General features: G+C 35.8%; 1 protein-coding gene across 2 annotated transcripts in view; it reads left to right on the top strand.

Annotated features, from left to right (window-relative positions):
* LOC143255015 (uncharacterized) overlaps positions 1-23,866 on the top strand; it is a 38,536-nt gene that overhangs the window by 5,368 nt on the left and 9,302 nt on the right. For both annotated transcript variants that reach the window (XM_076510010.1, XM_076510011.1), the window contains 3 exons: positions 15,745-15,950; positions 19,170-19,277; positions 22,408-22,496. In XM_076510010.1, the coding sequence (XP_076366125.1) occupies positions 15,745-15,950; positions 19,170-19,277; positions 22,408-22,496 (403 nt within the window). The remainder of the gene's footprint in view (positions 1-15,744; positions 15,951-19,169; positions 19,278-22,407; positions 22,497-23,866) is intronic.

Genomic DNA, 23,866 nt, shown 5'->3' with positions numbered 1-23,866 from the left:
TCACTTGAGAGAGATTGTAAATTCTACCACGTTGTCTGTTATTGGAGCAATAAAAATGATGTAATTAATTTTCATATCAATTTTACTAACCTTCGAGGTGTCGTACGTCGTCAGATCAGGCTTACGTATGGTTGTGTTTGAGTATAGGAAGATAGCAAGAAAATATCTCACTATCAGATGACGTATACCAGTTTGGATCATTGCTGCTAGTTGGTTATTTTGCAATAACGACTACAGTTGAATTTTATCTTTCAATACATTGTCAAAGAGTATATATGATTTTTGTTTCTGCAGCCAGCTTTGTTTAAAGGCTGGAAACAATGCAGGAAAAGCTCTAACAATGAATATAACACTTTCAGTTTTATTGTACAGTGTATTTTGATATTGTCTATGTAATATTTTTGATATTATTAAGTTGTCGGTTTCGGATTCATTCAGTCCCTTGGTGACGCTATGAAGACAATAATAAGCTATATTGTGTGAAAAAATCGATTTGAATAAACGTTTTATCACAAAAAAGTCATTCCGATTGATTGAAAACGATAGGTTACACGAACCTTTGAGGTTACGAACCAATAAAAAAAAACGTCGTTTAAAGTTATTAAGTTGCTCATCAGTTAACGGAATTAGAAATTTCAGGGAAGTAGTGATATAGAAATACTAAATAGGAAGCATCAACCACATAGAATAATCTAGTGACGTACTAGATCACATAGCATGGCTCATGATTGTTTTTCAAAATAATACAAAAACGTGTCCTTACGTCTGTTGTTATCAAAGAAAATGAAACATTTTTGGAAGTACAACGAGGAATAATATGTTATATATGTTTACCACATTTCATAAAAATCCGATACTTTTTTATTGATTTACATAGCAAAAATAAGTGTGAAAAACTGGTACCCATATTAACAAACACATTTTTTATGTGTTTCGAAGTTTAATTTTTGGTGAGTATAGGTCAAAGGTTTAAGTCACGGCATTTCAAGTATCGTCAGAAATCATTTCGCCATTTTCGAAAGACCTTGCTAACAAACAGTTGAACAAATACACACGAATACAGATGTTAAAAGCATAGCCTCTGTCTATTTGTGGTGATGGTGGGATAATAAAAACAAAAAAACACGTATTTAACTCACATGTGTTTATTTATTTCAGTTTGTTCCTCTTTTCCTAACTAGTAACTTCTAATTGGAATTTTAAAAAATATTCGGTTTATTCCTTCCGAAAAGTTCCAGAATAATCCGTGGTCATTTAAAAAGAGTATTTTAACATGTTCATTCCGTTCTATAAACCAAAACTGTGTTTTACGTAAGGCATGTAAAACTGTCGAAGCGTGTTTAAAGATCTAAAAGTTTATTAAGAAATATAAAGTGGTAAAAATATTTTGTGGTTATTCCAACACTGTTTGTTGGTAAAATAGTAGCCCAAGAATTGTCGATGGGTGGAGTTGACTGTCCACCTTCTCTCTCGTCCATCACTGCTAAATTAGGAACGGAGAAGAGATGGAGCCACTGATTAATTCTGTCCCAGAATCGTCAGAATTGCATCTCTAAAAACTGGGTTTCGACACCCATTGTCAATACCACTAGTGGCATAGTGGTATGTCTGGGGACTTATACTTCTGGAAACCAGGTTTCAGTACCCATGGTGGGCAGACTACAGATAGTCCTTTGTGCAGTTTTGTACTGAATAATAAACAACAATAGCGCCAGAATCCAAGGCGATTCAACGATCGTAACAGCCTTAGGACTAAAACAACAAAAACTGCATTTTTACTTTGCATGAATGAGTAAAAGCAACCCTCCGTTTATTCTGTAGTATACTTACTGGGTTAAACTAGTCAAAGCAAGTTGACAGAAAAGTTGCCTTTGATGAAAGACTCGAGAAGGCCCGGCATGACCAAGTGGTTAAGGCATTCGATTCGTAATCTGAGGGTCGTGAGTTCGAATCCCCGTCGCACAAAAAATTCTCGCCCTTTCCACCGTGGGAGCGTTATAATGTTACGGTAAATCTCACTATTCATTGGTAAAAGAGTAGCCCAAGAGTTGGCGGTGGGTGGTGATGACTAGCTGCTTTCTCTCAAATCTTACACTGCTAAATTAGAGACGGTTAGTGCAGGTAGCTCTCGTGTAGCTTTGCGCGAAATTCAAAAACAAACACACGAAAGACTCAACAAATCATTTATAGGAAACGAGTGAAATTTTGCGCATTTATTTAAACACTGGAAAATCGAATTCATTTACCAATTCAGTGATCTGTGAAAATTCATCTCAGACCAGACAAAACCTATAAGAACATGGTCTGTTTATTGACAGACTCAGTATGTAATTCGAAACAACGTCGAAGATCAAAGTCAGGAGCCTATAGAAACTATATATGACCTAATGAAGGGTACGGACTTACAACGCTAAAATCAGAAGTTCGATTCTCCTTGGTGGACTTAGCAGATAGCTCGATGTGGCTTTACTATAAGAAAGCACACACACATACACTTAACGAAGGATTCAGCATTGGCTTCGACACGTCGTTCCAGTCCAAACAAAGTCCATATAAACATAACTAATCTATTGATTGGGTTCCAAATTGACTTCAAAAACAAATTAACAAATTTCTTAAAAGATACGTGATTTACAAATGAAATCGACGCAGATCTTAAATTGGCATTCAAGAATAAAATAACGCCCATTTAGAGATGTGACCTAAAGAAGGAGTGTGCCAAAAAACACACAAAAAACTGGACAATTCAACCCGCCAGCATGCCAAATAAACTGCGTAAACAACTTTCGAAGATAAAAAGCATTTACAATTAATATTAATAAACTAAAACACTTCGTGATCGCATTTTAGTTTATCAAATCTTCCATATTAGGAAGCATCCTATTACGTCAGTGTCAAGTCTTTCATATTAGGAATCATTCTGTTACGTCAATATCACAAATTCCTTATTAGGAAGCATTCTATTACCTTAGTTTTATGATTTTCATACTATAAAGCATCCCTTATTTCATTGAATTACTACAAAACATGTTATCTAGTCGATTGGAATTAGTTCACAGATGTGTTATTAAAACATTTCTGGTCAGAAATTACCGTTAATAAGCCTTCGGCACAAAAGTTCAAAGAACAAAGTTTATTTTAATAATATATTTTCAGTTTCACAGTTTAATGATGCATCACTATTCTGGGCACAGCCCAGATAGCCCATTGTGTAGCTATGCGCTAAACAACAAACACAACACATAAAATGATAATCCTGCTATTTATCGTAATGTCTTTATACGTAAGCACTTTTAACAATCTCAGGAGTTTAGGTATCTCCAACAATATATAAGGAAATAGAATATAAAGAAATAATGTTATTTATATATTCTGTAAAAGTGCAATACGGGCTGACTTCCATACCTTTCATTTCTCTTCACACGTTTACTGATCCGCTGTTATTACCAACAAAAAATGTCATCATATTATTACTTCACTTTGATATACCCAACCCACTTTAAATATGAATTGTGTATATGTAAGAACAACTTTACGTGCCTGAAACTGTTAGAACCTAGCGACCTAATTCGTTTATGTACCATTTCAGCACAACATTAGCATACACATTAAACAGATGGGAATATTTTTATGTAAAGTGTCTAGTTTCATAATCTTAGATGACGTATGAGAGCGTGTGTGTGTATTCAACTGTTCAACTTGAAATGATGTATGTGAGCTGAGAAACTAGGTCAGTGGGATTAAGTTGACGTTTCTTAAGATTCATCACCGTAAGGAAAAAACTGCTATACTTACACGAACGTTACGAAATTATGGTGGTTAGTTTTAACTTATTATTAATATTTTGTTTTCCAGCCACCATAAGTTTATCGTGATGAAATCGAAGCGTACGAAGCTTGCGCATAAATTAGTGCTTCATTAATGTTACAATGTAACCTATTATTCAGTCTTGTAAAGTACGTTTCATTCCTGGGGTTGGAGTACGGAATGACGTCACTGGATATTATAGAACTGTGGCAATACCTTGAAGTATGGAATGACGTAACTGGATATTCTACAAATGAGACAATACCTTGAAATATAGAATTACATCACTGGATATTATAGAACTGTGGTAATACCTTGAAGTACGGAATTATGTCAGTGTATATTATAGAACTGTGGCAATATCTTGAAATATGTAATTTCGTCGATGTATATTCTAGAACTGTGGCATCATCTTGATGTACGGAATAACATCACTGGATATTCCCCACTACGTATTTAGTTTGTAATTTGTTTTCTTAGAACAAAAACCACACAATTGTAAAACTATATTCTGATCACCGAGGGGAATCAAATCCTGGATTTTAGTATTAAGTCCGTTAATTTATCGCTGGTCCACCAGGGGACGTTAATCTGTAGGTTGTTGTTTTGAATTAAGCACAAAGCTGCACAATGGGCTATCTGTGCTCTGCCCACCACGTTTATTGAAACCCGGTTTTTAGCGTTGTAAGACCGCAGACATACCGCTGAGCTACTGGGGGCTAATCTGTAGGATATTTAACAATTGGTACTTTTATTCAGGCTCAAAAGGGTGGTTTATTCTAAATATAACTACAGTTGAACCCCTCTAAGCGGCCACCCCTCAGATTTGGTCACCCCTTGAAAGCGGTCATTCAATCACAGTCCCTTTTTTGTTTACATAATTCCTAATTATGTACATTGGACCTCTCAAATCAGGCGACATCTCTAATCAGGCCAGTTTGTCTCAGTACCGAAAGTGACTGCTTTAGAGGGGTTCCACTGTATATATGTGTTTTCCCTAGCTTTAAACATGTTTCTACGTTTAATTTTCATTGTTCATTTTTCTGCCAAAATTACAAGGTTTAATAGAAAATACAGTTTATAAATGGTCACACAATTTTCTCAGGGAAGCGTATTTTGTTACATGAAAAACTTCGCGAATCGCACGCGATACACTGATCAACTTGCATAAAATACATCAAACTGTTTGTTTGTTTGGTTTTTTAATTTCGCGCAAAGCTACTCAAGGGCTATCTGCACTAGTAGTCCCTAATTTAGCAGTGTAAGACTAGAGGGAAGGCAGCTAGTCATCACCACCCACCGCAAACTCTTGGGCTACTCTTTTACCAACGAATAGTGGGATTGACCGTCACATTATAACGCCCCCATGGTTGAAAAGGCGAGCATGTTTGGTGCGACGGGGATGCGGACCCGCGACTTTCAGATTACGAGGCGAATTCATTAACCCACCTGGCCATGCCGGGCCCTACATCAAACTGTCAACCAGAGAGTACGCATATAACACAGCGTAAAATACATGGTTAGTTATTCTTGTCATATGGGTTAAATAACTTTGAGACTACTCGTAAATGAAAACTAAAATCGACATTAATTCCTATAATATTACGTAAGCTGGATTAATTAATCGACAGAAACATATGTTGGACTTATCTTCGTACCCTAGAATACTAGAAGCAATAGATCTAGTTTTCAGCGAATCATTAAGTCTTTATTCATTTCGTTATAAGTTAGAAACAGTATGTCTATTATCATATGTTTCATAATTATGTTATCAATTTTAGGAATGTTTCTTAGATGCAATGTAACACCAGTCGAATATTTGTTTTATTTACTTATATAAATCCCTAAAAGTATCAGAGTCAACTTTCGACGTTTATGTTATTGCAACAGAATAAGACAAAGAAAATAAAAAGTTTTCTTTTCGCTTTTGACACCAAAGTTATTTCAGTAAATAGTAATACTTCTGTTCCTTTGTTTGACTGAACGGATTCGTAAACTGAAACGATAGTTAGTATTACTAACAAATAGTTCTCTTTGAGAAATGGCTTATTTTGATAGGATCTGACAAGACCTATTGAAAAATCCTTCTAGCGTGTCTTATTGGAAATATTTTCTTTCTTTCTGTTCCCGAAAGAATTTACGATCTACACTAAAATTATCCGGTTTCGGTCGACTATTCTACCTACATTAGTCCCTAGTAGGTTAGCGGAAAGACCCATACCATTAGTTCCATTTCCCCTGGTCGTTTAAAACAAGAACAAATAAAACCCTCCATGGATGTAGGATTTTCCTGTACTAAAGCTATGGCGACATTGTTTTTTGAGATGATTGCGAGTTAAAATAGGTTTGTTTGTTTGTGTGTTTTGAATTTCGCGCAAAGCTACTTTCGCGCAAAAAAAAAGGTTTTATTAAGTTGATATGTCGAAGGTAAATTTTCAGGCTGGTTGAACTTGGTTTGATTTCTTTTGAATTTCGCGCGAAGCTACACGAGAGCTATTTGCGCTAGCCGTCCCTAATTTTGCAGTGTAAGACTAGAGGGAAGGCAGCTAGTCACCACCACCCACCGCCGACCCTTGGACTACTTTTTTACCAAGGAATAGTAGGATCGATCGTCACATTTTAACACCCCCACGGCTGAAAGGGCCAGCATATTTGGTGCGACGGGGATTCGAACCCGCGGCCCTTGGATTACGAGTCGAACGCCTTTACCCACCTGGCCATGTCGGGCGTAAAAATAAGACAATAACAATTAGAACATTAAGAAACAACATTTAATAAAGACTTAAAAAGTAAGGTTATAACTACTGGAAGAACAGAGTGATTACAATAAGTTGGTTGTAATGGCCCAAAGAAGAATATCCTTCAGTGAACAGTGCACTGTCTACACAGATGATAGTACTGGACCTTCTAGTATTTATTTGTAACTTTGATGACTAACAAGTCTTTGTTTCGTAACCATTATTTCTTCGAATTTAACAAAGTATTTGTATACTTTATTATATATCTGCCTAACAGTTTATTGGGTAATGTACTTAGCCTATTTTGTCCAATTTTATAAAAGTGTTACTAACTTTATTTAATTTTTGATGGCGATAACTGTGACAGAGATACAGAAGACAAACCAATAGTACAGGCAATGTTCACTTGAAACATGGGAAATGTGGAACACCCAATACGGTGGGTGTCCAGGGCTCGCTTTAAGGCTCTGGAAGTTCTTGGGTTGTGGATTACACTTTATGTATTTTCTTGCTTTTCTTGAGAGTAATTTTTACTGGGGCAAATTAAAAGATGGGCAGATTGAAACTTTCTACGTTACAGTAGGATAGGCCCGGCTTGGCGAGGTGGTTAGGGCGGTCGACTCGTAATCTGAAGGTCGCCGATTCGAATCCTCGTCACACCAAACATGCTTGCCCTTTCAGCCGTGAAGGCGTTATAGAGTGACAGTTAATCCCACAATTTATTAGTAAAAGAGAAGTTCAAGAGTTGACGGTGGGTGGTGGTGACCAGCTGCTTTCCCTCTGGTATTACAATACTAAATTAGGGACGGCTAGCACAGGTGATTCTCGAGTAGCTTTGTGCGAAATTCAAAATCAAACAATAAGTGTGGTAAGTCACACTATCTCGATTATTGAGATTCACGTAACATTTAGTTTCTTTATGCCTCTGCTTCTTGCATAGTACAAACATTATGGAAATAGTAAAAAACGTTTACAGTAATTATAAATTGTAGAAATAACACAAAGAGTAACACTTCTGGATTCTATATTGTGCAGGAATAAATTATTCACACACACATACACTTTTAAGGTTTTGAATTATGACTAAACCGCATTTCATCCACGTGAGTCAACAAGTTAAACCTAACAGTAAACTTTATCAAAATGGTAATATTAAATTGTATATAACATATCTTGTCATAATGGCAGTCTATGTCGTATACCACGTACTTTTTAACGCATTGCCAGTTTATATTTTACGTATATTGCTGGTTTTCTAATAGATTTCCAAAGTTGTGGTTAATTACTTTGGTGCACGAAAAAAAAAGAAGTTAAAATCTATCAATATTATAGGGCAAGTTATTTTTAAACCTACTTCATTGTTGTACTGATTTCCATTGTTGAGCGAGTTATTTTTAGACCTACTTCATTGTTGTACTGATTTCTACTGTTAACTGAGTTATTTTTAGACTTACGTTATTGTTGTAATGGTTTCTACTGTTGAGTGACTTATTTTTAGACTTACGTTACCGTTGTAGTGGTTTCTACTGTTGAGTGAGTTATTTTGAGACTTGCGTTATTGTTGTAATTGTTTCTATTGTTGTGCGAATTATTTGAAACCAGTAAGTAAAATGGAAAGGTAAAGAGCTTTATCCTCTAAATGATAACGAAAACTTTTTAATTTTTCTTTAACTACAAGTTCTTCGTGTTCCACGGTTATACGAAACTAACGTTAACCGATAGGCCTAACTCCGTACATAAACTACATATAAAATGGGAATTTTATTTACTTGTTAATTTACTGGTACATTTAGTACTTCTCGTATCTCCATTTCTTCATCAAACACAAACTCGATATTCGTAGCACTAATGCCTCCCAGTTGCACTGTAGTATGTCTGCAAACTTACAACGCTAGAAACCAGGTTTCGATATTTGTGATGGGCAGAGCACAGATAGCCCATTGTATAACTTTGTGCTTAATTGCAAAGAAGCAAACACAGCACTAAAATAAATAAATGGATAACTTGTTGACAAACTGATTAAATTATGCATTGATTACTCACTAACTATGAAACAGATTAAAAAAATTAATCTAGCCTAACTCGGTATATGTACATATATATATATATATAACTCAGTGTTCTTTAAACTTGAAAGAACATTCTAGTAATTAAGACCATACCTATCACATACCGTTAAACTTCCTTCAGTACAAACAACACATTTCTAAAAACCTCTAGATTACATGATAACTTTGTTGATCGTGTTAATAAGGTCTTCAATTATCATGTAAAACCTGTAGTGAACTTTCATAATAATGCTAATAAGGCCTACATTATGATGTAAAGCCTGTAGTGAACTTTCATAATAATGCTAACAAGGCCTTCATTATAATATAAAACGTGTAGTGAACTTTCTTGATATCATAATAAAATCCTATATTATAATATAAAACGTATAGTGAACTTTCTTGATATGCTAATAAAACCTATATTATAATGTAAAACTTGTAGTAAACTTTCGCAGTAATGCTATTGAGTCCTACAATACAATGTAAAATCTGTAGTAAAACGTAGCCATAAAATAAGAAAGATATCGAGAAATTTCCCATTTATTTCAGAACACCAATAATCTTAGAGTTCCTCTCGTCAAGAAAACAGTGAAGTTAGGATAGTTTTATCCGATTATCTTGCATCACCATCTTCTGGCTCTCATCATCTCTCGAGATTACTCTCAAGAGTATTCAATTCACATGCGTCTGGAAACTAACCAATCAACACTCACTCGGAATTCAGGCACTCATCTGTTATGGCTGTTTAATTAATTGGAAAAAGTCGCTTTTAGTAGCCTCACAGAACGCATCAATTTTGTCGGAACTTTTTGTGGTGACTCTAACAAACTTCGTAATCCTGATACGGTGTAGAAAATAAATGAAAAACGAACTAAAACTGTTTACATGTACGTTTGGTTGATGAAGTGTGCATCACGTGTGCCAGACTGTAAACTATGGATGATTTTTGGAGAGCAAAATCGAAAATTTCTATTTTTGCAAAAGATTTGTGCTATGTCAAGCAATACTGCACATTGAATCAAAATGTAACTAAAGCCATCAACCAATACTACACACTGAATCAACACGTGACAGACAGAAGAAAATTTATTAACTGGTGGGGAACATTAGTATGGATTTATTGACCGACATGATGTCTATTGACGAAAGTTGGAGATGTGTCTATTGAACACATGATGTGTTTATTGTGTTGGCGATAGTGGATTTATTGACCAACATGATACGTGTTTATTGTGTCGGTGAAAAAATTGAAATGTATATCTATTAAGACACGTGACCCAAAACTCTTCTCTATTTGATAAATGACGTATCTAATTATAAGAACCAAAAAACGAAGACACCATGAAGAAATTGGAGACACGCTGTTACCAAATACACTGTAAAACGGACTGTGATTGGACATGCAAAAATATTTGGACATGAAAGTAACCAGTCGTTTACCATTAATCATTCTGAAAAAAAGATCTTACGTTAAAGTTCTTTATGTTAAGATTGTTTTGTAGTATTTTCCAAGAGATTCCAGATGTTATGTCTCGACATATATGTAAATAGCTATTTATTTATCTTGTGATATTTTATTTACTATTCATTGCTTCTGTTCCGTTCAAGCGTAAAGTTCACACCACAGTGGGCTCTTTGTGCTGTGCTCACTGCAGGTACCGAACCCCATATTTTAACCTCATAAGCCCTCTATTCATGTTGAGCCACTGGGTGTAGGGGGGACAACGGTGTAGATAATTAGATTTCTGTGTTGACAGGTGTGTATATGAATGTGTACATATTTACTTTACAGTTAATGAAAGGTAAAACCATCATATCAAGTAGTCTCTTCCTGGTCCAGCACGGTCAGGGAGTTAGGGTGCTCGACTTGTAATTTGATGGTCCTGGGTTCGAATCCTTGTTACACTAAACACGCTCGCCTTTTCAGGATTGGGGCATTATTATGTGACTGTCAATCCCACCATTCGTTGGTAAAACAGTAGCCCAGGAATTGGCGAGGAGTGGTGATGACTATCTGCCTTACCTCTAGTTTGTCACCGCTGACCCGGCATGGCCAGGTGGTTAAGGCACTCGATTCATAATCTGAGGGTTGCGTCACACCAAACATGCTTGTCCTTTCTGCCGTGGGGGCGTTATAATGTGACGGTCAATCCCACTATTCGTTGGTAAAGGAGTAACCCAAGAGCTGGCGGTGGCTGGTGATGACTAGTTGCCTTCCTCTCTAGTCTAACACTGCTAAATTAGGGACGGCTAGTGCAGATATCCCTCATGTAGCTTTGCGCGAAATTCAAAAACAAACATCTATTCATAATACTGTCTTATGAAGTTTTGGGTTCTTAATGTTACCAAATCGATACCTAACATGCTATACTGTAAACAGTGACGTCACCACCCATACATTTTACTTGACCGAATTGTATAATGAACTTTGCCTTACAGACGAGTGATATATTTAAATTATGGTGACAGTGCAAAGTTTCTCCAACGGAATTTGACAGAATTTTATTTTTTTCTCTTAAGTTTAGCGTTTGTTTAACAATTTTTGCTGTAAGTTCGACCAATCTCCGAATTATACAATTAAGTCATTGTCAACCGAAAACGTAAGAATGAATATTAATTTAAAAGTCTTTTCATAGGCTTTAATAAAAATAATTTAACATTTATCTCGCTATTGTGAAGGGAACTATGAAATAATTTAACCTAATAAAGTTCGTCTTTCATTTTACCATTGTATAATAGATTGATCAAATGTTTCTCTGCGAACTGTTGTTAAATGTTTAAAACAGTGGTTTCAAACTGTGTTCCGTTGAACTTCGGGGGTTCTCCACGAAGATAATACATAATGGCATTAGTTGTTTTTCAGTTATTAAGTGCTAATGCGTCAGTGACCAAATATGTAATAAAAAGTAGTACGTAGTAAACCCGCCTCTGTGATATGAAAGGAAAGAAACACTTCTAACAAGCCTTTAAAGGTGGGTTAGGGGTTAAAGTCCCGCGACCAAAGTAATGAAATAAAAGGACTCCATGCTTCATAAAGTTTGAAAATCGCTGGTCTAAATCAATTTAAGAGTAACTTAGAGTAACTACAGTACATTATCAGAGTAACTATAGTACGTTTTTATTAATTATGTCAGAATGTCACATTAGAGTAACTATAATTTTTATTCACTTTCAGCAAATTCTGTAGATTAAAACAAGCTTCTCTCCCCGGTAAACTGGAGAGAATAAAATACTACAATGCGAGACTTGAGCCATTATCGACAAAAAAACAAGTTTTAAACCAAAGAATGTTAATCGATTAGCTTAAAAATGAAAACACTGTGTGAATTTACTTTTTTCAACATTCACCGATTTTGTTTCAGAGTATATGACATATCTTGCGACATTAATGCTATAACAATAATAATAAATCACTTAATACTATTTCGAAGAAAACTCTAAAATTCTATTGCTGACTTAGGAGTTTATTTTATTCTGAATTTTTCTGCAAAACAATGCAAAGGGTTTGCTGCACACACCTGTTACTAACTTTCAAGTACAATCCAGAAGAAACGAGTGTGCGTGTTTTCTTATAGTAAAGCCATATCGGGCTATTTGCCGAGTCCACCGAGGGGAATTGAACCCCTGATTTTAGCATTGTAAATCCATAGACTAACTGCTGTACCAGCGGGGGACTCCAAACGAAAGGAAGCTAGTTAACAAGATCAATTAATCAATCAAGATCTCTGTGACAACTCTTGTTTAGCTGAATAGTACGATTTCACTATCGCCCCAAGACCACATTCGGCTCCTATCACTTTTTTTTTATGTCTTTATCACAGATACCTTACCACAGATAGATTCTGGTACCTCAACAAGGTGTTGCTTATGTGGAGGGAAACCGAAATGTCAGATCAGTAACAAAACGCTAAAATTTTCAATTCGAATATTTTTTTCTTTTGCTGTCACACAATCTCCAATAACGTTTTAAATCATTTTAAAGGTTTTAGGTTCTAGAGACGTTTATTTAAATAAACAAAAATATAACAGTCACATCTTAGTGCATTAATCGAAGAGTTTCTTTGACTATTATCCCTCTATCTCCCCTCCCCCCAAATTGCAATAAAAATCAGCAAGTGTCTTGATTTGGTTATAAATCAGATATTTGAATTTATTTTTGATCATAGTATTTTTAGTGTTTCACTACATAGTGTAATCTTTAGTGTGAACATTGCGTTAATAGATCATACTGTAATGGAACTCTTGCTTATATGATACTAGAAAAACTTTTTTAACACGCGATGTGCAACCACTAACTTCGCGAATTTTTTATCCTATGTGCAATAAGGGGTCACGATTTTCCTGTTCTTCCGTTTCCCGTCACAGAGAACTTTATTTTTCTCATTTTTCATGTTTTCATTTATTTCCACAATTTACTCGAATAAATTGTTTCTAATAAAAAATTAGCAAGCCCATTTTTTCAAACACTCAGTAATAAGTGATAATTCTTCTCTTACAACAAATTTCAGCAAGATGACTTTCTTGTGTGTCCCAACAAAGGGCGTCGTAGTTGAAGGTCAAGTGACTTTTATAATCAGACAGGAAATAGTAACTGCAAGTCACGCCACTAGTGAGTCGCAGTATGAAATGGTAGTTAAATGGGGTGGAGCAAGTATGAATGAATATACATTTAATATTGCTCACCAGTTTTTTAGCAGTTCTATACACAGTGTTCTAGGTGTCAAAAATATCAAATATTTCTACATGATTCAGTTAAGTCAACAAAATAAACTGATCTGGTGATTAGCGTGTGTGAACCATGGTTTAAATTTAGTATTTTAGAGTCAAGAGCTCACAGTTAGAGGTATTATTCCATCTCCTTCTCTATTCGGTCAAAGAAACGGAACATATGGGTTGGCAGTGGGTTGTGTTGACAAGCTTCCTTCTTTATAGTCTTATCTATTATCGGCTCAAAATTAGGCTTTGCTATGTTTAGGTAGACTGCTACTTGGGTACAACACGTTTATAGCTTTGCACGAACATTTCCAACACAAACGAACATGTATTTGTTTGTTTTCTGTTAAGCACGAAGCTACATAATGAGCTATTTCCACTGTGCCCTCCATGGGTTTCGAAACCAGGTTTTTAGCGTTATAAGCCTACAGCAGTGGTTCTTAAATTTTTTGTTCCCGTACCACTTCGGAGAAGTAAAATACCCCATGGATAATCTACCAGTCCTACCCGACCCACTTCTTGTCACCGGGAAACAACAACAAAACAAGCTCAACAGAATTAATAGGAAAAATAGAACTGTGGTCCACCAATGTGTCGCGAAACAGTTTTACAAACTTAAAGCCGTGTCACAGCGGGATGGGGTGGTGGTAAGCAAATAAAACACAAATTAGTAACTCTGAGGTCAACATTAATTGAAATCCAGGTTAATAAAATATTCAGTTAATGAATGTGGGTTTGTGAAGCGTGATAGAAATATGTTTTTTATCTTAATGGAGCAGTTCTTTGGAACTAACAACTTTGGACTGGATCTTCCCGTGCAATATTTTTTGCGCAAAATGGCAAACAAAACCCTCTTTAAGAGTTATCTTACAACATTATAGCAACAAATCAAGGTACGACCTGCAACAAAACCTTCTTTAAGAATTCTCTTCAGTATCATTGTAGCAGCACGTTTAAAATGTTGTAAATTCTCATTAAGAGCTTACTTCAATAACACTATAGCAACACATGTTCGATAAAGTGTAACGTATAACACTCAAGTTATACGAAACTTACTATAGTGTCACGTTATGAATATGTACATATTCTATTGATGATGGCAATAAATTAATGAAAAATAAATCGCTTTTCTTCAATAACTGCACGCAAACCACTTACTCAACATACGATGTTGCTTTCGATTCTTTCTTTTTTTACATTATTACTAATTAGAAAACCAATTAAACTAACTTGCAAGTGTTTACAGCATAATGAACGATTATTATAGAGGGGAGGGGAATCCGCACACGCCGCTGTCATTGCGAGAAACCAGATTCTTGTGTAAACATTTGATATTTTATCACAGTAACCAGATGAGGACACAGGTGGTCATTACTACTCAATTCTGATATGAAGACATGTAACCACGCCCATGACCGTACCTGGTCTCCGCCTGCGTTACGTCGCTATTTAGGGTTACGCAAGTAAAGGTCACAGCGCAAGATGGTCGATATCGAGAATCGATCGCTTTGTGTTTGAGATTATTAGACGTCGCCTATGTTATTAAATAGATTAGAATGAGAATAGTTCTGAAATACCACAAAAGTTACATAGTAGAGCATAGTTGTTGTTTACCTCTATTCTGTAATAAAATGTACTTCAACTGAGGACATCACCTCTGTTGAGCTAATAGTTTATTATTATATTTTTTCATTAAGTTTGATGGAATATGCTATTTAACGGTTTGTACATCGCTGTTTTTGTTTGTTTGGTCTTCCTTACGACATCTTTACACTAAGTAACTTAGTGATGAGTTGCCCGGATCGGGCGTAGCCCAGCGGTTGTAACCATGCTGTTTACTGGAACGTTCAAGGTTCGGACCGCCATATACCGCAGAACATACTCCGCAATTGCAGCTGTGATAGTCAGTTAAGTAAAGAATAGCCACAAACGCTGTGGTCCTGATTGGCTGCTGCCCACATGGGCTGCAGAACTAAATTAAAGGTCCTGAAATTTAGGGGTCTTTGACCAGACCATTTAGACCATAGTTCACATATCGTGCCTTACCGGTTGACAATATCAGAATCATTATTGATATGCTAGGAATACACTCAACAGTTTAGTTTCTTATAATAATATCCACTTAACGTTTTCTTGTTTCTTATAATAAAAAACAAATTGGTGATATACTATTTGATAATACGTGCAACACCATTTGGTTTGTTAAAATACTATCTCTACAATAAGTTGGTGATATGTTAGATAACATTATGTGTACGCTTTCTGGCTCCTTACCTTGGTAAATACATGTGGTCATAAACATACTACTATGAAGCAAAGTTATGTTTACAAGGTCAATACGAACAAAAATATGTACGAGTATATTATTTACAGTTCCTGTACGCATTACTATTGTTCAAATGATGTAAGTTGTTAACTGGATTTCTCATCGTTAGGCTCAACTGCCAGAAAACCAAATTCGACAACTGTGTCAGGCATCTCGAGAAATTTTTCTAAATCAGCCCATGTTGGTAGAGCTAGAAGCCCCAGTGAACATCGTGGGAGACATACACGGACAGTACGAGGACCTCTTGCGGCACTTTGATAAACTCGGCTACCCTCCCCTAACAAACTACTTGTTTCTCGGAGATTATGTGGACAGGTAGGACTAGTCCATTATTTATTTGTTAATGTACTCATGAAGTAGCTGTCAATTTGTTCAGAACAAGACGATAATCAAGTTACTAACAATAGGGCGCCAGAAAAGATATAGTTATTACGTAACAATATTTTATAGGAAATCGGATAGGACATAAACATACTGGGTATTAATGAGCACAATACGATTTTTGTTTTCCACTTTTAGGTATTGTATCAGATAACTGTCAAGAACTAGTCCATAGCCGCGTGAACGTTATCTTGTTACACTAGTAACATTACTAAAGTATTAGGGTTATAAACGAATATTTTAGTCCACTTCAGAAACAGAATACTTTTTTAAAAAAAATAAGGGTGCTTGTATTTCCAGGAAAGTCTGCGGTTCATATCATAATTTATAAAAACAAAACAAAGAAAAACAATCCTGGATAGTTGGAACAGTAAAGCTGATCCAACGTTTCCTAGACAAGCGACACTGTGTTGGACGACTGAATGGAATTTAACGTAATGCATTCTCGCTTTTTTGTCCATCATATTTTCTACACTTAATTATAATAGTTCAGCGTTTTGTTTTTTTATTTTTTACTTGCTCACTGAACAACATCTAAAGTCAGCTTGATATCATGTTTAATAGTTGAGGTTAGATTTAAAGGATATAAACCTGTAGGTAATCATAGTCTTCAGCGACCTCACAAGACGAAATTAGGCAATAAGTGATAAGATACCAGGAAGTTGATATGTTACGAAACAATTAAATGACGTGTAACCAACACGTTCTTTCAAACAGCAATTAACCAAAAATTTCTTATCTTAGACAACAGTTAACCGATAATTAACCAATAAGTTCTTTTCTTATACAACAATAAAGCGACAATTAACCAATAAGTTCTTTTCTTATCCAACAATTAAGCGACAATTAACCAATGAGTTCTTCTCTTACACGACATTGTTATCAACTCTAGCGTTTCCAGCGGAAAGCTTGATATGGGCTTGTTATTACTTTAATTCATTGATTGTTATTCGTATTTACTGGAATTATTATAGTTATTACCTATTTACTGGAATTATTATTCATTATAAGTAACTTAAGTGTTTTCTTAATACTTTTATCTTATCTTCCTTTTAGTGTTATTTCCAGTGAGTGTTTACAGTACAATGGGAGAGCTAACTAAGAAAATGTTCTAGCCTTTCAGTACTGTTGGAATCCACAAATTCCATAAACTTATATCTTTTATATAGAACTCCTTTGAGTGAATCCTAATCCACTTACATGAACTTGCATCTCTTCTCTTCTAAGAGTGCAAAAGTCGTACTAAAACGGTTAAAGTTACACATACCTAAACTTTCGTCTGTCAGGGCCTGATAGTTAGGATTACTGAAACGGTTAAAGTTACACATACCTAAACTTTAGTCTGTCAAGGCCTGATAGTTAGGATTACTGAAACGGTTAAAGTTACATATACCTAAACTTTAGCCTGTCAAGGCCTGATAATTAGGATTACTGAAACGGTTAAAGTTACATATACCTAAACTTTCGTCTGTCAGGGCCTGATAGTTAGGATTACTGAAACGGTTAAAATTACATATACCTAAACTTTAGCCTGTCAAGGCCTGGTTGTTAGGATTACTGAAACGGTTAAAGTCACATATACCTAAACTTTAGTCTGTCAAGGCCTGATAGTTAGGATTACTGAAACGGTTAAAGTTACATATACCTAAACTTTAGCCTGTCAAGGCCTGATAATTAGGATTACTGAAACGGTTAAAGTTACATATACCTAAACTTTGGCCTGTCATAGCCTGGTTGTTAGGATTACTGAAACGGTTAAAGTTACATATACCTAAACTTTGGCCTGTCATGGCCTCGTTGTTGGGATTACTGAAACGGTTAAAGTTACATATACCTGAACTTTCACCTGCCATGGCCTGGTTGTTAGAGTACTCGACTCGAAATATACAAGTTGCGAGTTCTAATCCCTTTACCGAACGTGCTCGCCCTTTCAGAGATGGAAGCGTTATAAATACCATCATTAATTGGGAAGAGGTAAGCCAATGAATTAGCGGTGGCTGGCGTGTTGACTAGCTGCTTTTCCTCTAGTCTCTCTATTCAGAATTAGAGGCAGCTAAAACAGATAGTTCTCGAGCAGCTTAGTATGAAATTAAAACAAAACAACAACTTTGGAATATTTGTTAATGTTTCTATGTAGAAAAAAACTAATTTTCAGATAGAATCTTGGCCTTAAAAAAAGACCCATTTTCTCCAATAAATGTTAAGACATGTTCTTCAATAAATCAAAATTTAAAAATTCGGACTTATTTTTCAGCACATCTTGACGTGTGCGTGTGTCTGCTAAGACTTCAAATCTCAACATTATGAAGAACATAAATAGTATTCCGTGTTGTAAGACTCGATGTTCCAGAAGACGGAAGGATGATTAGACAATATCGCTCATCCGTTTATTAGGCCAAATTCGTGTTGACTATCCACTGCAACCAGTACTTCATTTCTTCCGGATTTCTCTTCACTTGGGTTCCTGAACCTGTTCCAGGTTATCGTTGTTGATATAAAAGCGGAACCATAACCGTAAACCTGCTTCAACTGAAGTGTAAACTGATATGTCATTGGCTACACTGCTACACTCTAGCTCCTGATTAAAATAGAAATTTTTATATTCCAAAACTGGAAGTATCTCCACCTCACCCGCCAACAAGCACACATTAATGGCAAATATGGAGACTTGTAACTCCAAAAACCGGGATTTTACATTTTTGGCAGGCATTGCATAGATAGCCCATTGTGTGGATCTATGTTTAACAAAATATCAGACAAACAAACAAGTCCTTTTATCCAGACATTAAGCACTGATTGGCATATGCTACTTCTAAAATGTATGTACGAAACTGTCACACAATTGTATGTCAAAATAATCGTAGATCTAAAGGAAAACAAATTGCAAGGCTCCAGGGGTGAATACCCTCTGGTGTGATGTTGTATGTCAATGACGATAGTTAAGAATTTCTTCTTTGATAAACTAAACTTAAAACCCACAGAAAAACTCTCGAACATGGTTAAGATGTTTTCATTTTATAGAGAACGCTTTAAACGTTTCAATACTATTTAAATTCACAGCAGTTATCTGGTTAAGCTATATCCTAAAATTATTATATTTTCCGTGCATAATTAAAATTAATTTATTATTTTCATTTTTACTTATTTTTCTAGGGGTCACCAGTCACTGGAGACAATTTGTCTCGTGCTAGCCTACAAGATCAAATTCCCCAATAATTTTTTTCTGTTGCGGGGAAACCATGAATGCGCTGGTATAAACAGGTGAGTGAATGAAACAACCTAATAACGTTCATAAACAGGGCCAGAAATTTGAAACGTGCCCATTTTTAAAAGTGCTTCAATTAATATTTTGAATTTTTGGAGCATGTGTTTTTTTTCTTACCGGTAAAAAGTTAAACAATTTTTGTTCTTCTAGGAAATGGAAACATTTTTTTGTAATAAAACGTATCACTCACTGTCTTGTACTGCCTAACAAGTCGGTGTAAATTTGTAGAAAACTATGCTTCAAAACATTTAGGGACGTTGGGTAAGAAGACGAAAACAACAACAATAACAAAAAACAAAACGATTTTGCATCCCTGTATTGTTCACATGAGTAAGTTAAGTAAATCAGAGCAGACATTTCTCTTTATATAGGCAGCGGAAGGAGATATTGTAAAGTTTTTGTTATTATGTGTCGGACAGTGAGTGTTACAACTAGTAGAGAGGATATAACTCTTCTGTTACAACTACAGTGTAGAGAGAGATAAGAAACCTTTCTGTTGCAACTACAGCGTAGAGAGAGATAAGTAACCCTTCTGTTACAACTACAGTGTAGAGAGAGATAAGTAACACTTCTGTTACAACTACAGTGTAGAGAGAGATAAGTAACACTTCTGTTACAACTACAGTGTAGAGAGAGATAAGTAACCCTTCTGTTACAACTACAGTGTAGAGAGAGATAAGTAACCCTTCTGTTACAACTACAGTGTAGAGAGAGATAAGTAACCCTTCTGTTACAACTACAGTGTAGAGAGAGATAAGTAACCCTTCTGTTACAACTACAGTGTAGAGAGAGATAAGTAACCCTTCTGTTACAACTACAGTGTAGAGAGAGATAAGTAACCCTTCTGTTACAACTACAGTGTAGAGAGAGATAAGTAACTCTTCTGCTACAACTACAATGTAGAGATAAATATACACGTTATACCTTTATATTTCATGCTCAATAAATTAAAGATCTTAAACGATAAGTTTTGTAATGAAAATAGGACCGGGAGTGACCTAGGTGTCACGACGTCGGTTTCAGGATCAATGGGTTAATGGCTTGGGTCACACTGCCAGAAAAAAAATCAAAAAGAAAATTGTGCCAGGAACTTTCAGAGCCGTGAGTGTAAGAGTTCTGCTCAAACCAACACTGTTGGATTAGAATAACCCATGGGTCGTCGGCGGGTGCTGTTGACTAGCTTTCTTCTCTTTAATCTACCAGTTCGAAACTAGTGACTGAATACACTGCACAACAATTTTTTTGAAAAGTTTTGCTTCCTGAAAAGCTTTTGCTGATTGTGACAGGTACCTGGTAGGTATGCATAAATATAGTTTTGGTTCTGCTTCATTACGTATGAACTCTGAGAAATAGACAGTTAACTCTTTACCGGCAATGACGTATTTAATAGCGTTTTTGTTTCTAATACGCTATTAAGTTCAACATAATTAAAAGTGTTTTGCTTTTGATTTTCGTTTGCATTCAATGTCCGGTGCATCACGTTGCAGTGTCCAGTGGTCAGCAAGCATTGACAGATTCCAGTTGCCCTGAAATCGTTTTTCCATTTTAGCAAAACTGAAGATTTCGATGAAACGGTACGTGATAAGCAAATTTGGATGTGATTTTCGTGATCAGCAGCCAAAAATCTATAAGGAACACCCAACAGTATTCAAGAAGCAAAACCTTTGTTGTGCAGTGATATCCGTAATAAATCATAACGAAAATGTATCTTTAATATCAAATTATCCTAGGTTGGAATCTCGTAGCCTTTTGAAAAAAACAACTGGTTCTCGAAAGAAAAAGGAAAATATTATTAATACCAGAGAACTCGGACATACAGAGACATAAATTGGTTTCGTTTCTCAGTATTTGTAGTTCAGATTGTAAATTTGCTTGTTAATTTAAATATTTTATTATTGTGTTAACTAAATACAACATCCCTGGTGGTGAAACAGTAATTTTGAGAGTTTATAGTTCTAACATTCCGGGATAGATCTCTGCGGCAGCCACATGACAGAGAGCCCATTGTGCTTAACCAAAAACCTAAATATATACACTAACAATACAAACGTTCATGCCTTGGTGATGAAGAGACTCTTGACTCGTAATCGCGGGTTCGAGTCCCCATCACATCAAACATGCTCGTTCTTTCAGCCGTGTGGGTGTTATATGTGACAGCCAATCTCACTATTGGTTGGTAAAAGAGTAGCCTAAGAGGTGGCGGTGTGTTGTGATGCCTAGCTGCTTTCCCTCTAGTCTTTCACTGCTAAATTATGGACGGCTAGGACAGATAGTCCTAATTTTGCGCGAAATTCGAAACAGTCCACAAAGCTAAAGCATTATTGGCATGTTATTTTCAAAGTTACTTCTTTATCACAACGTGAAACTTTTGTTATTTGGCCTGGCATGGCCTAGTGGTTAGGTTGCTCTTCTCGTAAGTCAGGCGCTGCGAGATCGAAACCCTTTGCTGAACATGCATGCGTCTTTAGCGTGAGGGTGTTATAACGTGAAGGTTAATCCCATTTTTACGTTGATGAAAAGTAGACCGAGCGTTGGCGGTGGGTGTTCTTGACTAGCTGCTTTTCCTCTAGTGTACCTCTTCTAAATGAGGAACAACTATAACTGATAGCCTTCGAGTAGCTTTGTGAGGAATTTAAGAAACAAAACAATCCATAACTATTCATTTTACGTAGTGTGAATGATTTTCAGCAATTGATTAACCCGACAGGGCCAGCGTTAAATTTACAAACTTACATCGCTCAAATTCGGGATTCGATTCTCTTTAGCAGACCGAACGCAGATGGCTTCCTATTGTGTTCACTTTCATTAAAACAATCAATCAATGATTACTTCAGAAAATCACCGCCAGAGGTTATTAAAAATCTAATGTGATTTCTAAGTTGTAGTTATATTAAATATTTTAATAGACTCTTTCATACATTCAGATCAACTTAACTCTGAGTTTTAATTCAAGTTTGCCAAGTTAATAGACAACAAACCCAAAGTTAAGCAGAACGATCCGTTTTATTGTAGTCTTAAATATCGATTTAGTCTTTTTTGAAACCACTCTATTATAGTATATCATTAGAAAGGTGTTTTATGTTTTGAAAACTGGCTGTGTGATTTACTTCTTGTTCAAACCTGCAGAATCTACGGATTTTATGACGAGTGTAAAAGAAGGTATAGCATCAAACTGTGGAAAACATTTACGGATTGTTTCAACTGCCTACCTGTAGGTATGTGGCGCTGATTTACATAAATGATTTCAATCCTGTTTTACATATAAATGCTCACAAATTATATATCAAAAAATCTTAAATCATCTGTTTCCTCTATTGAAGAGACAACTGTTTGTTGACAAGTACATATGAGTTTGCAAGGTGTAAAAGAATGGTGTAAAAAACAAACAAACGTGAATCCAGCTACTAAAGTATAAAACCACCACGTTATCGTGTATAGAACCATCACAATATCGCGTATATAACTACAAAATTAACATGTACAGAACTAGTACATTTAGTACAATATGGACTCCTTAAGCAAGTTATTTCGTTATCACGGTGTTAAACACCGTAAGGTAGCGATACAACGAAACTGATAAACCTAATATTCTAGTAAAACAGCACCGAAGTACAAATTGTTTGCTGTTGTTTTTATGTTCTTCTTAATCAGCACGTAACGGTCTGGCAACTTGTGATGGACTTACTAAGAGTAGTGTGAAAATAAAATTAGGCTTATATAGTCAAGCATAGGTAAACGAGTCGTACAGGATGACTGAAGAGAAAACCTTCAATGCCTTCTGCAGGATATTCTCTTGGTAGTGTTAATAGAATTTTAAGAACCTATGCACTTAACACTGGATGCAACGCTGGGGCTGAAACAGAATTAGTTGTATCCTTAGGGAGTAAAAACATGGATCTCAGGGCAGCAAGCAAATGGATCTAAGGGCGGTAAGCACGATTCTTGTCATCAACTGTACATGGCCCCAGGTTAATAATCACACAGCACCCATGGCAGTAAGCGCATGTCCTCCAGTGTAATAAAAACCACGGATTCCTAGGCGATAAGCACATTGTCTCCCCGGGCGGTAAGTACGTATACCCCAGGGCAGTAAGTAGATAGTCCTCAGAGAGAAAGCACTGTCCCCCTCAAGGGCAGTAAAACACGGTATCACTTTGTAGATTTTTTTAGAAACAAAACGATACCCCCTTCTGTAAAATGATTAAGACACAAACATAGCGAACACTGGATATTGAGACGCAATAGTTGGTTTTGAACCTAATCACTTTTGTATACTACTTCTGAATAACAAAATGTATATATGCTTAGTAAAGCTGGAAGTTCAGCTTACTGCGTTCTTTGTCCGTACTTTTGACAATCGTAAGTTGTATAAAATAAACTAATTTATGATTTTGTTGTAAGTTCTTTGTCGTTGATACAGGGTAGTCCAACGACTGATACCCCTGATTGGTTATGAGAGCAATATAATAATACATTAACAATATAAATGTTCTACACTGAAACTAAACACTTCACTTGTTACAATGTCGGTTAGAACACTTGGTTTGTAACAACGTCAGATATGATAATGTAATATGTTCTTCTT

Source organism: Tachypleus tridentatus, chromosome 7 (assembly GCF_004210375.1).
Source record: "Tachypleus tridentatus isolate NWPU-2018 chromosome 7, ASM421037v1, whole genome shotgun sequence".
Classification (NCBI taxonomy): domain Eukaryota; kingdom Metazoa; phylum Arthropoda; class Merostomata; order Xiphosura; family Limulidae; genus Tachypleus; species Tachypleus tridentatus.
Note: the sequence above shows the minus strand (reverse complement) of the source record. Positions and strands in the feature narration are given on the sequence as shown.